At 47.3% G+C, this 17310-nt stretch overlaps 1 protein-coding gene across 3 annotated transcripts in view; it reads left to right on the forward strand.

Moving 5' to 3' along the window:
* The window catches only part of LOC119221947 (nuclear receptor coactivator 3-like), a 97618-nt gene that overhangs the window by 34332 nt on the left and 45976 nt on the right, over positions 1-17310 (forward strand). For 2 of the 3 annotated variants that reach the window (XM_062562721.1, XM_037478184.2), the window contains exons 20-23: positions 531-774; positions 1069-1246; positions 1364-1535; positions 1780-4280. The exons of the other annotated variant lie outside the window; for it this stretch is intronic. In XM_062562721.1, the coding sequence (XP_062418705.1) occupies positions 531-774; positions 1069-1246; positions 1364-1535; positions 1780-1791 (606 nt within the window). In that variant the 3' untranslated portion in view covers positions 1792-4280. Of the gene's footprint in view, positions 1-530; positions 775-1068; positions 1247-1363; positions 1536-1779; positions 4281-17310 lie in introns of those variants that run through there. 3 annotated transcript variants of the gene reach the window in all.

The following is a 17310-nucleotide window of genomic DNA, read 5'->3' on the forward strand; positions in this document are numbered from 1 at the left end:
ACCCAAGCTGTCTGATAAACCATTTTTAAAGGGGCCCTTTAAAAGAGTGTGTTACTGGTCCTTTCAGCAGACCTGGCTGACTCTCCTCTTTTTTCTATTTGGTGTCCAATTTAACCCGGAAAATGTAGAACTGACTCCTGTGGCAGGTTAACAGGTTAAACAGGCAGTGCAGTAGCTAGGTGTTTTGTGATCATACTTCAAAACAAGGGGAGTTTTGGGTCTCTGGAATATGAACATTTTGGCTACTGCTGGCCCATTTCAATTTCAATTTTCATCGCCCTTAATGATGAGTATTTTATTTATGATACGATATGATCATTATGATTTATGAAAGATTTTTTCCCTTTTTAAAGAATTATATTAAATGCAACATTTAAGTAACACAACTTTTGTGAACTCTGCTGTTTTAGAAATGTCAACTAAAAGCTGCTTAAAGCTGCTTAAATATCAGGATGTCCACTTTACAATGCATATTTTATGTAAGCTGCACGTCATCCCTCCTTACACCCTCCTTTATTTTTTTTGTGCAGCCGGGCTTCCTCAACGCTCAGATGATGGCTCAGCGCAGCAGGGAGATGGTCACCATGCAGATGAGGAGGCAGCGCATGATGATGCTGATGCAGCAGCAGCAGCAGCAGGCGGCTGCTGCGGCTGCTGCTGGAGGATTCAGTCCGCCTCCAAATGTCACAGCTCCCGGTGGCATGGAGAACCCCACGGGGGGTCCAAACATGGGCCAGCCGGGCCCCCAGCAGTTCGGCTACGGTGGGAACTATGGTGAGTTTTTTTACAAGGCCGGGCGCCTAATGGAACACTGCTGCTACCTGGTGGTGAGTGTGAGCATTGCAGGCTTGTGGTCTCAACGTTTGTTATGTAAAAAAGAAAGATTGAATTCTGAAAGCTGTCTGCACACCCATTTTATATTTTACTGCGACCAAGTATTGTTATTTATAGTCAGTATCAAAACCCAACAGCAACAGGATTGACATCTACCTTTTTATAACTATGAATGAATGATGTATTTCCTGTGGAGAGAGAAGCGAGCTCAGGCTGAGGGATTCATCTTTACAGGCATGGCACAGCAGGTAGACCCCTCGTTCGGCCCATCAGGCGGCAGTCCTCCAGGCGCCATGATTCCTGGCCGACTGGGGCCCCAAAACCCCATGATGCAACAGCACCCGCAAGGCGGTCCCATGTACCAAGGGGCAGATATGAAGGGCTGGTCGCAGGGAGGCGCGGGACGCAACAGGTATGAAACACGACACGTTTCTGCCGCCGCCTTCGGGGGAAGTTTAGCTGGAGTTGTTTTTCATCGTCAACGCGTGCGGTTAAACGCGTCTTCCTTCCTGTCGCTCTCCTCCACCAGTTCGTACCCTCAGCAGCAGTTTGGGCCGCAGGGGAATCCGGGCCAGTATGGGGGCATGATGATGAACGGGGGCATGCCGGCGAGCGGAGGAGGAGGTCACATGGGCCAGATGGGAGGGCAGATGGGTATGAACCCAATGGTGATGGGACGCATGCAGATGGGGCCCGATCAGGTAGGTTCATGAGTGTCAGTGCACAAAGAAAAGGTTCACATTTTATCTTCAAAAAACACTGACATGCCTCTAAGTAAAATGAAAGAAGGTCTGATGCAGTTATTCAAAGAAAACTCCCCTTGCTGCTGCTGCTGAGAATTAGCAGCTCCAAATTAACCAGTTACTGGTGTTTGCATGATGGCAGTGGATTGAGCATTAACCTCTTTTTCACCTTTTTTTCTCTTTTTCCCCCCCCGCAATCTAGAAATACTGCTAAACATCGTGACAGAAGCATTCGTCTCTCTGTGATCTCCATCAGAGAGCGAAGCCGGCAGCAGCACTGGAGTCAGTGTGTGCGTGCGTGTGTGTGTTTGTGTGTGTGTGTGAAGGGACAGGCAGTGTGTTGTCTGCGTGTAGTGACGCACTCCCACCAGATGGGGGGAGTCGACTTCCTCCTTCCTGCCAGTGATGGCGACCTGAGAGACAACAGACTGTCGCACACAAACATGAAATGAGAAACACTGTGACACATTTACACACACAGGAATCCCTCAGACAGGAGGCTGACTGCAGTTTAATATAACTCTCTTCATGAGAGCCTCAATCGCACACCGCTCTCCCGACCAAACAGCGACGCTGGATGCACACTCGACTTGAAACATGGACGTGTGGAGACATCGTCTCGTCTGTCGAATGCACCGTGAAGCTGTGTCCCCATTCCGAACATGTGATTCCTCTTCTGTTCCTGAACTGGGTGGCACGTCTTCTTCTTCCTGTTTTTAGTCTTTTTTTTTTTTTTTTACCCGGAGGATCTCAGCGTGTGTAAAGTAGGCTCCGATTGTGACACTGGGATGAATGTTGTGGAGCAGTAGCAGATCGTTGCCCCCTCCAGGACGATGGAGCCCCTCGTTGGCTGATTGCACTTTAAGGAAAGGCCAACATCAAAGGATTGTGGCAATTTAGAGGCCTTTACCCAAGAATGAATCCATAGCAGCAGTTTATTCTCTTCAGTCTGTGTGTGTCTATCTAGTGGGAGCTGTTAATTGGAAATGGGTGGTAATCTTTGTTCTATAGTGGGAACCAGTAAAAAGACGGCGAGCACAGATTTTTATCCAAGTCTCCATCGGTACTGATTCATAACGAGTAGAGAAACGGATCCTAAGCCGATTCAAACAAACACTGTTCTATTAATGTTCAAAACTCCACTTATATTCATAGCGATTCATTTTATCATTCCAGAGGTCATTTTTAAGTCCCCAATGTTGTAGATATTTTGGTTACCTCGCACCAATTTAGTGTTACTACAAGTGCAGAAATATAATTGATTGCCAATTATGAAAGTGTTTCTATATTAGCTCCCACTGTAAGAGAAAGTGGATGTTAGTTTTCTAGCAATAATCATTCCTCCTGAGGACAAAGCTGAAGTATCATTTACTCAAAGCGACGGTACTGCAGTATTAGACATTGTGTCATGTTTGTTTTTGTGAATATGAATTGTAAATATGCTTCAAATGTACTATATTTAAATATATATATGCTTTTGTAGGTCACATACTGTTTTTGCACAGATTGTATGGCTTGATATTTAAAAGTGTAATTTTCTTAATCTGTCATAGGTCAGCTTTTATTTTCAATACTTTTACCATCGGTTGGAACTGAAGGGCCTCCTTTTTCTAAGCAGATTTTATTTCCTAATGTGGTTTTCTTCTTAAAAAGCATCCTTTATTTTCTCAAGAGCAAAGAGGTGCTATCTTTCTTTTGGTACAAACTGAGAAAACACACTGTATGCCTGGACAAAAAGAGTGGACACGTGATTGCGTTTGGCTCCTCGGGGCCCAGATGTTTTACCTGTATGTGGGGCGGATGTTTTCTGACGCTGCCACATACGTTTCACTCCTGAGATTTCTGTGCTTTTGGAATGTTGAAGATGTGATTGTTCGGCCTCGAGAGACTTTGGAAATCGACCCCACTGTATAACTGTCCATAAGTCCTTTTGATGATGGAAACAACACATCAACTGGTTTGAATCCCTGATTTCCTGTCAACGACAGGTGACTTTTTCCTCATCTTTTCTTTATTTATTTTTCACATTCCAGTTTGCCTTTATTTTCGTTGTATTTCCTGTGATGCTTTTGTTGAGAAATCTACCTTTTGATCACATGCTCAATCCAAAGATTTTTGTTTGTCATCCTGCAGTGCTTAGAAAACATGTTCCTGACGTAGATCGTGCAAGTGCTTATGTGTGCTTTTACTGTCACACATAACCTATAATATACATTGAACTATATATGTTTAATTGCATATATTATATCCCTGTCCGTCTGGCATAGAGTAGAGACGAGTCTGGTTCTGCTGAGGTGGTTTGAGTTTTTGTTTGTGATTGTTTCTTCCTTTCTGTAGAACTTATGGCCAGTTGAATTGTGGTGCTGCCAAGAGTAATTTCACAACAGAATGTTGAGGAATTTCTAAGCTACAGAGGTTTCATGATTGATGTCATTATGTCGCAGAAGAATAGCCTGGAGTTGTTAGTTTGTTTCTAACCCCAATCTAAACGAAGAATTTGAAATCTACAAATGTAAAAACAAAAAACAGGCCTGTTTTGCTTTGAAGGAAAGAAACTCCTATCAGTGCATCTTTGGAGATGAAGAAAAAAGAAAATACATCTGGGAAACAGTCATTATTACAGGATTTAAATTACTATTGCATTTTTTCTTACCTTGTTTCTTGATGTTAATATCGATGTAAATACAAATTTATATTTAAACATTAGAATTACTCTGGTCTCTATGTACGTGCACGCAGGTTGGACGTGACTCGGTGACCCCGCGGCCTCGCTCCTGAAATTGGACGTGTTTTACTGCACCAACGCGGCCTTTCAACTTCCAATGAGCCGCCCCCTCGTCAATTATGATGCCTGGAGTCTGCCTCATCGATTTTGCACATCGTATATAAATCTGCAACCGCCAAGCTCTCCACAATCCTGCAGCCGCTACTCTACCTGCAAGCTACAGAGGCCCAAAAGCCGATCAGAGCTTAGAATACCTTGACTCCTCACTCATCCTCTTTGTGATTGCAGACTTTTTATGTCTTCAGTCATCTTAAACACATTGTTATGTTAATTTAGAAACATTTCCATTCCGATTTTTTACGGATATTAGCTCCACTCTCTTGTGTGACTTCTGACTGTAATTTTTTATTTTCAGAAAATAACATGACATTTTTCTGTTTATTTTTCTAATTTTTTTAATGGAAGAAATACTAATACAAGTATTCAACTGTTTTCTTAGACTACATTAAAATCATGTACAATAACGGTCAAAATAAGGTAAAATAACTTAAATGAAGTCAGAGAACCATAAATTTACAGGAATTTTGCAAGGATAAATATGATCAGGCTCATGTGTAGGACACACTCTGGTTATACAAACAGGCTTTAGTGATGCACTCGCATCATGAAATGTGTATATATATATATATAGATGCATAATATTAAAGATATTTCATTGTAATATTACAGTAAAAATCTATAAAATAAATGTGAAATTGTTAAAGATCAATAGCAGAAACTTAGATTAGTATCAATACTTGGTATTGATCTGACCAAGTAGAAAGAAAAATTGGAGTCCATTGCAGTTAATGGACAGATGTGTTGTTGACTCCGTACTGTATGATCACATTGTCAGCAGATCCTTTTTCCCCCATCAGCATTGTTGCCATAATCTGATCAGATAATCAATGTCTTTCAAATCAACAGAGAAACAGCGAGATCCCCCTTGTGGCACTGGCAAGCAATGGCAACTGAGTGGCACCTCGTGGCACGTCCGTGGCAAAAAAGTTTTCCTAGAAAACGGGAGTTGTGTGTATGAGGTCAGTTGATGTTAATACATTTTTAATTTTATTTTCTTTTTATTTGAGACAATTGAGGCCTCGTTTTCTTAGAGCAGGGGCTCATTTTAGGTTTGGACCAGATACTGATCTCGTGTCTGCGGGTTCCCGTGTGGGGGCGGGCGGGGGTCCGTGTGGAGGTTCCGCGGGGTTGCTGGGGGGTTCCGCGAGGGGGGGGGGGATCGGCGTGTTCCGTGTGTGCGTGTGTGTGTGTGTGTGTGTGTGTGGGGGGGGGGGGGTGGGTCCGAGTTTGTATCTCTATGTGGAAATGCACTTATTGTAAGTCGCTTTGGATATATCCGGCTCCCACTCGCAGTCCCGCCTCGCCGCTCCCACCTGCGCAGAAACGAAACAAGTCGCCCCCCCGGAACCCGCGGGCATGAGATCGAAGTGGACAGTGTCTGGTCCAAAGCTTAAATGAGCCCCTGCTCTGAGGGCTCGTTTGTCTCATTGCTTGCCAGTGCCACAAGGAGGATCTCGGCCCTGCTGAAATCAACATGTGTAGCTATAATTTCTCATAAAAATGATGCTACATTGTTTGTACTAAATACATCTATTAAAATAGGCATTTTCCTGGAGCCAGTTATCAAGAGAACTGCGTTAGTGTCACAACGGCCACCACCGTGGGGTGGCGTGGCAGGAAGCAGGACTTGAATGCAGAGTTTACAAACAAAAAAGGACTTTAATAGTCAAAATCCAAAAAGCATGAAGACTTACTTACATTCAAGGTACATGGGACTTACATTCAGGACTTGGTAAACTCACAATGACGCGACAATGGACAAGAGACACACCTGCAAGTCACGGGAAGGTGGGCTCGGGAGCATTGGCTGCAGTTCACGGGGAGCAGACCAATGGGCCCGGGACAGGAGTCTGGGGCTTGAGTCGTGGTCGTGTGTCACACATTTGACAACATCATAGATTATTGTCATCTTCAATGCCTGTCATTTCAGATCCTCCCCCATCGTCAGCTCATTACCCTCACCTGGTTCTCCTTACCTGCAGCGCATCCCCTCATCAGCCACTCACTATTTTAGCCCATCACATTCTGTTGTTCCCTGCCAGACTGTCTTGTGTGTTTTGCCAAGTTTTCCAGCGTTTCCCCTAGTTAGCCTGATGTACCTCTGTCCTGACCTTGTCTGCCTTTAGACCCCGGACTACATGGCTGCTCCCGTTTTGGATTTGTCTGCCTCCCTGATTGCCATCCCGGTTCTGACTCCTGCCTGCCCTCGTCTACGGATGCCATGCCTGCCCCTCTGGAGTTGTTTGCCAGCTGATGAATCTTTTAAAAAGCCTTTTTTTTCAAATCCTGGCTGCGAGCTCCAAGATTTACAACCATCTGCTCAGAGCTTCATCACGTGCACTGCACTCATGCACGAGTCCACTAAATTAGTTCTACATGATTTGTTTTTACAGTTTATGGAACATCATTACATTACTTCTGCTTTGTAGAATTAAAACATGAATTAAAACATGATATCATGACACCTCGGTAGAAGCGGATGAGCCCTGGAGTGAACGTAGTCATTTGACTCCACACAACCAATAGCAACATGTCTTTTATGTGTGAAGTGAAACAAGAACGATTATTTTGAGAAGTGGTTCTTCTTCTCAGACTGGTTAGACACCGTGGAGACTCCGGCGTCTCCACGGGAGGCTCCGCCGGTTCCCCCGGCCCCGGTGGGGTGGTGGTGGCGCGGGTCCCGACCTCGCCACCAATTGCTCCAGTGCCTTGGCCTGCCTTCCCACCTGTGCCTGGAGCACCCCCATGAACTGCCGGTTCGCCTCCGCTTGTTCGCGTTGAATCCCCGCCATCTCTCCAATCATCTGAGCCAGAGCGAGCGCTGGTTGGGTCGGCATACCCTGCTGCCCCTCGTCCGTCATCTTCCACCGAGTTGGGCGCCACTGTACGGTACGTGGGTTGGTCGGGCTCCGGACGGAGGCACTTGACACCAGGGTGGCGAGTTTTAAATATGTTTTTATTTGAACGGTTCTGCTCCATAAAACGCGCCGGCGTCCAGCTCGCTCATACTCCCTCGCTCGCTCGTCCGCCTCACTGCGTTTTAAGTAGGGAGGACACACACATGTCAATCATCAGTCAATTGTTCCCACCTGACACTGTTCCCAGTGCCACTCCCCCAGTGGACAGTCCAGAGCATTGCTTGATCCAATTTTCGGTGACATACACAACTCGACAGAGAGTAAAGTAACATCAAGACCTAAACCACAAAAAACATTCACCAAACTTGGTGGGAGGACCAGCTTCGCCACTACAGTTGCTCAAGCACCTGAACTAAAAAGGAACGAGTCACAATGTGGACCCAAACTGAATACAAATAAGCGTGCACTTGAAAGGCTTTGCTTATTTTGTAAAAGAGGTCACACATTCGAAAATTGTGAAAGGTTTAACTCTAAACCAAACAGCGAGAAACTAGAATTCCTGAAATTAAACTGGATCTGTTTTGGATGTTTAACCATGGGGCACGTTAGCAAAACCTGCAAAAACAGAATGAAATGTGAAACATGTTCTCTGTCTCATCCAACCATCCTTCACATTCACACTGGCAAGGAAAATGATGGAATTAAAAATGCCCTAGACCTGCGGACGTACATGTCTAGAGCTCTGAATGGGCAGAGGAGGTTAAGCTTCGCCTGGTCCGACGCTTTTTCTTGGAACGGGGGAGGACAGAAAGCCTGCAGCACCATAGGCCCGACCGTAGCGGACAGGACCATAGGAATATAGCCAGGGGAAGGTAGTAAGAACGCCTTCACCATACCGGGTGCAAATTCCAAGCACCATGGGGCCACCGAGAGGGCTTGCATATCTCCAATTCTTTTGAGGGAAGAAATAGCGAACAGGAAGAGGGTCTTAAGAGCCACATACTTCACTGCGACCTCCGCCATGGGCTCGAAGGGCTGGCTTTAGCCTCAGGGTACATACTTCATGCGTACATAAATATACTCATACACACTAACATGGACTTTTTGAACGCACAATGCCTTTGTGGCATAATGGACTAATTGACTACCCTCTCTGTTCTGGAGAGAGACGTTAACCGGCTCTTTAAAAGACAGAACCCCCCGTAAAGCAGCCGGTCCAGTCTCAGTCTCGCCCCACACACTGAAGCATTGTGCTGACCAGCTGTCTCCTGCGTTCACCGCCATCTTCAACACCTTCTTGGTGACATGCCACGTTCCGGCCTGCTTAAAGGCCTCCACCATTATCCCTGTTCCCAAGAAGCCCCGGATCACAGGACTGAGTGACTACAAGCCCGTCGCTCTGAATCTCCCCTTTCCCCTGTTTGTCTGTCTGTGCTGTCTGACTCCACCCGCAAGAGGCGTGGCCTTCCATTCGGCACAGCTGAACCACATCACATGATTTCACCTCTGCAGTATTTAGCCCCGGGCAATTCACCTCTCCAGCGCCAGATCGTTACATTTCCCCACGTGGTAACTTGGCTCAGTATCTCTGTTCGTACAGTTGAGGCAACTCCGTACAGATCCCGCTACTCACCCGTTCCATCTCTGCTGTTCCGCCTGCCTCCCGCCGCTCGGACATCCCCAACTGGCTCCCCACTGCAGAGCTCCGTCTGGACTGCCAGGTCCTGGGCCCCTTGGACTTCGACCCCCTTCCCCGGAACCCCGGCCTCAGTCCTTTGGTGTTCACTTTTTTTGCTGACCTTAAATTATTCGAACTGCCTGTTGGTGTCCTGTGGTGAATCTCTGTGCTGGGTCCCATAGACTGCCACAATATATCTGGAGACCCTTTGGCGCATTGGACAACAAATCCGTCAGAAAGTGTCAGCTGTCAGACTGTGTACCCTTTTATACCGCCCCACCTTTATAACTAGTCAAAAATGGCTCGTCCAAGGCAGTGATCAAAGAAGCTGTATTTTTGTACTTCTCCATTTTGCTTTATTACCCTATAAGACACGCCACAGCAAGTGTTTACTGTATATGCATATCAGCACAGCGTCATTTCCGATATTGGCCGAGGCTAGAAAAAAGAAAAAGTAGAAATAACACAATCATACACAGGCCCTACATTTCACAGCCTACAGAGCCAACAGGTCTGTAGATGATGCTGTCAACATGGCCCTCCACTTCGTCCTCCAGCATCTGGACTCCCGAGGAACCTACGCCTAGATCCTGTTTGTGGACTTCAGCTCTGCCTTCAACACCATCATCCCGTCTCTGCTGCAGGACAAACTCTCTCAGCTGCACGTGCCCGACTCCACCTGCAAGTGGATCACTGACTTCCTGTCTGACAGGATGCAGCATGTGAAGTTTGGGAAACACTTCTCTGCCTCTCGGACCACCAGCACCGGATCCCCCCAAGGCTGCGTTCTTCCCCTCTGCTCTTCTCCTTGTACACCAACAGCTGCACCTCTAGTCACCAGTCTGTCAAGCTCCTGAAGTTTTCTGATGACCGCACCCTCATTGGACTGATCTCTGGTGGGGATGAGGGAGTCTGACCACCTGGTGATGTAGTCAGAAAAACCTGGAGCTCAACCCCCTGAAGACAGTGGAGATGATTGTGGACTTCAGGTAGTACGCAGTCGCACATTCCCCCCTTACACTATGTGACTCCTCCATCACCACTGTGGACTCTTCCGTTTCCTGGGCTCCTTCATCACCCAGGACCTCAGGAAGTTGGAGCTGAGCATCAGCTCCATCACCAAAGAGGCCCAGCAGAGGTTGTTCTTCCTGAAGCAGCTGAAGAAATTCAACCTGCCAAAGACGATAATGGTACACTTCTACACGGCCATCCTCTGCTCCTCCATCACCGTCTTGGTACGCTGCAGCCACAAACAAGGGCAGACTGCAGCGTGTCATCCGCTCTGCAGAGAGGGTGATTGGCTGCAATCTGCTGACTCTCCAGGACTTGTTCGCTTCCAGGACTTTGAAGCGGGCTAGTTAGTCTGTTGTCTATTATTGTACTGTCTGCTGTCATGCACCAACCGCCAAGTCAAATTCCATGTATGTCTGACATATTATGAGCAAAGAACTAAGTGTTACATAGACGAAGATGTGATCCTTTAACATCAGCGGGCGATGGTGGCGCATGTAGTGTGGTGCGCTGGGAGCTACAAGGTTGGCAGTTTGAGTTATGGCTGCCCCATGTGCCATGTCGAAGTGTCCCTGAGCAAGAAACCTAACCCCTAAGTGCTCCCCAGGCAAAATGTAATGCATGGGTAGTAATGCAGTGTAAATTGCTTTTGGAAAAAAGCGTCAGCTAAATGACAAGTAATGTAACTCCTGCGTCCTCCATGTATGAAGGGAAATCAGTGACTCTTCACTTTGAAAATCGAGACCAGAGAAAGGAGAAGAATGCTGACTTCTACAAAGACAAAGCACGAATAGAGATGGACATAAACCATCAAAACATACTCATAGAATATTTGAAATGTAAGATTAGTTACCACGCTTCGGGACACGGCCGGTTCCAGCGAGTGCGAGCCCGAGGGCCAATCGCCCCCTCCGGGAGGGTTCCGGCTCTACTAGACCAGCGCTTCCCTGCCAGTGCGCTGTTACATCTAAATCTATGGTTTTTCGCACACGTTTTTTTTTGTTTGGCAGCCGCTGCTGCAAGTCATTTAACCTCATTTTTAAGTTTCTTTTTACAGTGTATTTCTTTAAAAGTGTTACATGGGGAAAAGAGTAGATTATTACATCTAGTAGCCCTTGGCAAAGTAGCCCTTGGTTAAATCCAGTGTCGTAAAAAACGTGCAGTGCCCAATCGGTCCAGGAGTTCGTCAACCCGGGGGAATTGGGTAGGCATCGAAACGTGACACGTCATTCACCCTGTGATAGTCCACACAGAACCGCACAGACCCATCCTTAGCGACCAAGACGATGGGGCTGCACCAGGCGCTGTTGGACTCGTCTATTACCCCCATCTCCAGCATCGCCGCTAATTCTCTCTGAACAATTTTTCTCTTGTGTTCAGGTAACCTGTAGGGCCGTGATCGCATTGTCACGCCTGGGGACGTCTCGATGTGGTGCGCTATGAGGTCCGTGCGACCTGGCAGGAGGGAGAACACATCATTAAACAGATTTTGCAACCGGGCTAGGTCTGCTTTCTGGGTCGCAGAGAGATGGGGATCGAAATTGAGCCGGGTCGGATCGGTGGACTTCTCTCTCAGCTACTGCGGACACCAGCGAAACAGACTCCGCCTCCCTCCATCGTTTGAGGAGGTTGAGGTGGTAGATCTGTGTAGCTCCGCCCCGGTCAGATCGCACCACCTCATAGTCGACGTCCCCTACCCGCCGTGTGACCTCGAAGGGCCCTTGCCACCTGGCAAGGAGTTTTGATCTGGAGGAAGGAAGTAATACAAGTACTTTTTCTCCCGGTGTAAATTGTCTCAGCTTTGCTCCTCCGTTGTACAGCCGTTATTGACGCTCCTGGGCCTCGAGCAAATTCTCACGGGACAACTCAGCCAGTGTGTGGAGTTTGGCTCGCAGGTCCAGGACGTATTGAATCTCGTCCGGGGCTCGGACCCTCCTCCCAGTATTCCTTAAGCAGGTCGAGCACCCCCCGTGGTTTCCTGCCAAACAGCAGCTCAAAGGGAGAAAATCCCGTGGAGGCCTGGGGCACCTCCTGTACTGCAAACAACAGAGGATCAAGCCATTTATCCCAATGACGTTCGTCGTGAAGGAATTTACGAATCATGGATTTTAATGTTTTATTCAGCCGCTCCACCAGCCCGTCGGTCTGGGAGTGATTGACGCTGGTCCGAATAGACCCCAGTAATTCGTACAGTGTAACATGAACGAGTGTGACCGATTCGGGAGATGACCTGAAACAGCGCCTGCGCAACACTCCTCCCGGAGATGTTGCGCAATGACACTGCCTCGGGATATCGTGTTGCGTAATCCACCAGAACTAGCACAAAGCGATATCCCGTGCACTCCGGCGAAACGGCCCGATGAGGTCTATACCTAAGCGCTCGAACGGAACCTCCATTAACACGAGCGGTCGCAACGGCGCTCTCGGAATGGCCGGCTGGATCACTAGCTGACACTGCGGGCAGGACGCGCACCATCGGCGCACATACGCCCAAATGCCTGGCCAGTAAAATCGGGCCGTTATCCGGTCCATAGTTTTGTCACTACCCATGTGGCCCGCCATCGGGTTATAGTGAGCCGCCTGGAAAATTATTTCCCGACGGATTTTCGGTACTACCAACTGGGTGTTCTCCTGACCTGTACGAGCGCCACGACTCACTCTGTATAACCTGTCCCTGATCAATGAAAAGTGCGGGTATGATGATGCCGCGTCAGGGCGCACCATGTGACCATCAATACGTATCACCTGGTCGAAGGCAAAGCTTAGAGTATCATCAGAAGACTGTTCCAGTGGAAAATCTTCCATGGAGCGTAATTCGGGAGCCAGCGGAGTCTCCGTGGGAGGCTCCGTCGGTTCCCCGTCCCTGTCTGCAGTGTCGGACAACCTCGCGTCACCACTGAGCACCGCACACATCCCGCATGCCCCTGCTGATCGTGAACGCACCCCCACACACTGCCCCGCTAACATATGAAACCCTGACCAGTCCGTCCCCAAGATTAGGGGGTGCGTAAGGCGGGAGCTAACCGCAACCTTTATTTTGTGCTTTTTACCCCCAAATCTAATCACTACCGGTACCACTGGGTAGTCATGAACATCCCCATGCAGACAGTTAATACACCCCAGCCTCTGGTGGATCATGGACTGCGTGCAGCCCGAATCCACCATCGCCTGGTATGTACCCCCCTGGATCTTTACCGGAACGCAGTACGTCGCTCCCAGACCGGGGGAGGGTGTTGGAGGTCCGGCAACCCTCACCATCTGGCCCAGCTCCATCAGTGGGCCAGACGGGGGGCAGACACCTGTTGGCCGCATCCTTTAGCCGCTGGGCGAAGGCAAATGGACGGTCCTCCGGCCCCAGCCTTGCCTCCCGGAAACGCCTCCTGTGGTCCTCGGGGGAGAGCCCCAGCCAGTCCATGATGTCCCTCTTTACCCCGGCGTAGTCATGCCTTGCCCCTGGTGGAAGACCCAGGGCTGACGTCTGCGCCTCCCCGGTCAGCAGTGGCAACAGGCGGATCGCCCACTCGTCCGCCGGCCACCCGCACGCCCCCGCCATCGCCTCGAACATTTCCAGGCCGCCGTCATTTTGTGCAGCACCACCCCCGCGTAGGCCGGGGGACCCGTCGCCGGCGGTGCCACAACTGGCCGGGCCACCAACTGCTCCAACACCCGGGTTTGCCGGTCCGTCTGGGTTTGGAGCGCCCCCAGAAAGTGCCGGTTGGATTCGGCTTGTTCATGCTGCATTGCCGCGATCTGGCCCAGCATTCGCCCGAGTGTGACCGCCGGCTGCGCCATCCCCTCCGTGTGGTGATCGCTGGGGTTCCATCCCTGGTCGGGCGCCACTGTGGCAGAGAGGACTACTCTGCGCAGTTTCCCGATGGAGTAACACACGGAGACACCGGTCAGTTCGATAATATATTTTATTTTCGCGTTGTAGACTGTCGCTCGCTCCTTGGCCTCGCCCTTGAGCATCGGGTTTAGCCTCTCTCGCTTCCTTCTTCTTCTTCTTCTCTTATTTAATGGCGGACTGCAACCAACGTTTAGGTGCATGCCGCCACCTACTGTACTGGAGTGTATAGTCATGTCATTTAAATTCTACTCCATATCCCTGAGTCTTTTAAGAAGGTAATTAGAGCCTTCCTTGTAGTTCTTATTCCTTCTCCTTCTGATCCCAGTATCCCTACCAGGTTCCACTCCCTCCCTGCCTCCTGAACCTTATCTTTAAGCACATGCCTTTCCACTTCATTCAATTTACAGTTCATTATTACATGTTCAGCATTTTCTTTAACCCCACAGTTTCCACAGTTCTCACTGTTCCTTTTCCCCATTAAAAATAATGTGCCATTCAGCCCTGTGTGATCCACTCTCAGTCTTGTATTGCAATGTCTTCACGCCTGGTATTTTCCATGAAGTTCTTTATACTGACACCTTTTTGTATTTTATAGTATCTCCTACCTTTCCTGTCTTCCTCCCAACGTTTCTGGCATATTTCAAGACCTTTCCTTTTAACCACTGCTTTACCTTCGCCTTTTCCTAGTGGGATTGTAATTATAATTGCTTTAAGCAGTGCCTCTTTGGCCAGTCTATCGGCCATCTCGTTCCCTTTAACCCCCTCATGTGCTGCTACCCAACAAAACTGAATCTCAATGCCACCCTGATGCAATCTAAATAAGCTGTTAAAAAGTTCTATTAGTAGATCTTCTCTTATTGATGTTAATGACAGCATACTTTTGATTACGGCCAAAGAGTCTGTGCACAGTACCACCCTATCAGGTCGGACCTCTTCTACCCACTGTAGTGCAATAATGACTGCTACTATTTCTGCTGTGTACACTGATAACCGGTCAGATAGTCTTTTGGAGATATGGATTTTAAATTCTGGTATATATATTCCAACTCCCACATTTTCCTGTTTATTCTTAGATCTGTCTGTGTAAATCTTTAAATTATAGTAACTGTTTCTTAAGTAGATGCTTGTTTTGACTCCTATTTCCTCCATTCTCCATTACCTTTTCTTTTCCAATATATTTATATCAACCTTTACTTCTGGGAAGAGCCATGGTGGAATTCTATGACTGGGTTGGCCATGGTGAAATTTATGGCTTCCATTTCGTATTCCCTCACTCTCATTTCTCTCTCGCTTCCAGTCCAGCTCACTGTTTTTAAAACACAGGGGAGACAATCAGTCTGATGCTCTTCAGCTGCGCTTGTTACCGGCCGGCACTGTTCCCTGAACCCTTCCCCCGAGCTCCCCCCCTCTGCAGCTGAGCTAATCACACCCCGCCACCACAGGGAGTTAACACTTTCAAAGGTGTACTAAGAAACAAAGAAATATAAAGTTTAGCACTTCACGCTACCAGTCCCAGCTGTGGAGACATTGGTACAGCTGTTTGTTCATACAGCCTTTGTAGGTCTATGTACTCAAATTTGTAAATTTGTTTCGGGATTGGTAAAAGTGTTTAGCGTCTTGTTAGTTTGTTTTCTAAAATGTAAATATTTGTTTAATAAAATGTAAATGTGTTTTATAAAATGTTAATTTGTCTCGAGCTTTGTAAAAGTGTTTCATTCTTTGTAATGTTGCTTTGCACTTCAGGGCCACCGTACATTACGGCTGACGTAGGGGAAACATGCAAATATTTAAAACAAAACTCAAAGTTTATGTTGATTTTTCTTTGTAGCTTCTGAGAAGCAGATAAGCCAGTCTCCTGTTGAAAATGATGAGCCCAAAATTTGCAATGCGGAGGCCATGATTACAGGGACAGTTAGAGAGGATAACAAGTAAACAACATGAATTAAAGTTATTAAATGTAAGAACGAGCAGTTATACACAGTTAAAGATAAAGTGTCTGAAACCAGTGCACTGCTTAGGCGGTTACTGATGCTCGATTGGGGCCCGCCGCTGGAGTGCTTTAAACTCTTAAAAACCTCTTTGGTGCCACCTCGCTGTGGCACCACATACTGTGGTGTGTTGGTCAGGAAGTCCATAATCCAGTTACAGAGGGAGGAGTTGGTGCCCAGGTCTCCAAGTTTAGTGAGTAGCTGTGGAGACTGCATCGTCTATGCTACTATTTCTGTGGTAGGCAAACTGGTCCAACTGGGTCCAGGCTCGGGTGGGAGGGAAACCTTCATGTGTGCCAGAACCAGCCGCATGAGCTTGCACGTTATTATCTTTCGCTGTTATTGTGCACGTGAAGATGTCAATTTGGACAAAGCACAGAAGGACATCGTACCATGTCTCCCTCTGCAGGCAGCAGGAGCAAATCGTGTCTACGTCCAGAGTTTTACGCTGTAAACCGACGGCGTCAAAGGGCCCTCTGCGCCACTTGTTTTCCTTTCATCTTCTGCACAGCTACGCTCCACTTCCTCTCCAAATGGATGACACTCTTGAATTCTCCGTCATTCTTCGGATTGATAGAGCCACCTGTCATGCAGCATGGGCTAAACTTTTCATTCCACTCTTATCTGTCCTTGGAGCTGAGAGCGGTTTGTTATCATTGAAGGATCTGTAGCGCAGTGAGTGGTCTTTTCCTATTGATGGTGTTCACGTCATGTCTCTGCATGTCAAAGGTCATGAGGCCACCGCAATGAACCTACAGACATGACCCACAGGACTGAGAGGCGTGACTCTAATCTCTGGACTGTGTGTTTCAGGCCTGCCGGTGACAATTATTTTCATTCATGATTAATCTTCAGGTTGTTTTCTTGATCAGTCAATCTATAGAATGATAATAATCTGTGAAATGTCTGGAAGTGATGGAAGGGTCTCTTTAAAAAAGGGGGCTTCTTCAGATCTTCAGATCGTAGATGTTAGTTTATAATCAAAATAAAAACAGAGAAAATCCTCATATACATATAAATGTTTCTTCCTGAAAGACAAATAAGATCAAAATGTTTTTGTTTGTGTGGCTGATTCATTTTGTGTAGTTCAGCGATTTGATTGATCAGCTAATCACTGCAGTTCCAGGTTTTATGGGGAGTGGGGGGGATTTCTGAGAGAGAATCATGGGATTTGAGGGAGAAGTGGAAATAAAACAAGAGATTTCTTTGTGCGTAAAAACAAATGTGTTGTGTTTTCATGGCTTTATTGTGACTGTGATGAATTTCATTCACCTTTAGAGGGCAGTGCAGTTTCATAAGGATCTTTACAGTTGCCAAAGTAAGACTTCGTTGGTGGCAATGTTATGGTCACTTTCATCGAGGCAGAGAATTCATACAGAAAGACAATAGATTCTAAATAAAAGATTAATGAAAATTCACAGATTCTAAAGGATAGAGTTTTAAAACAAAAAGGACACCTGGCTGCTTTGTTGTCACGGTTTGGTTCTCCTTCCTGTTTTATTTTGC

Source organism: Pungitius pungitius, chromosome 1, assembly GCF_949316345.1.
Source record: "Pungitius pungitius chromosome 1, fPunPun2.1, whole genome shotgun sequence".
Taxonomy (NCBI): Eukaryota; Metazoa; Chordata; class Actinopteri; order Perciformes; family Gasterosteidae; genus Pungitius; species Pungitius pungitius.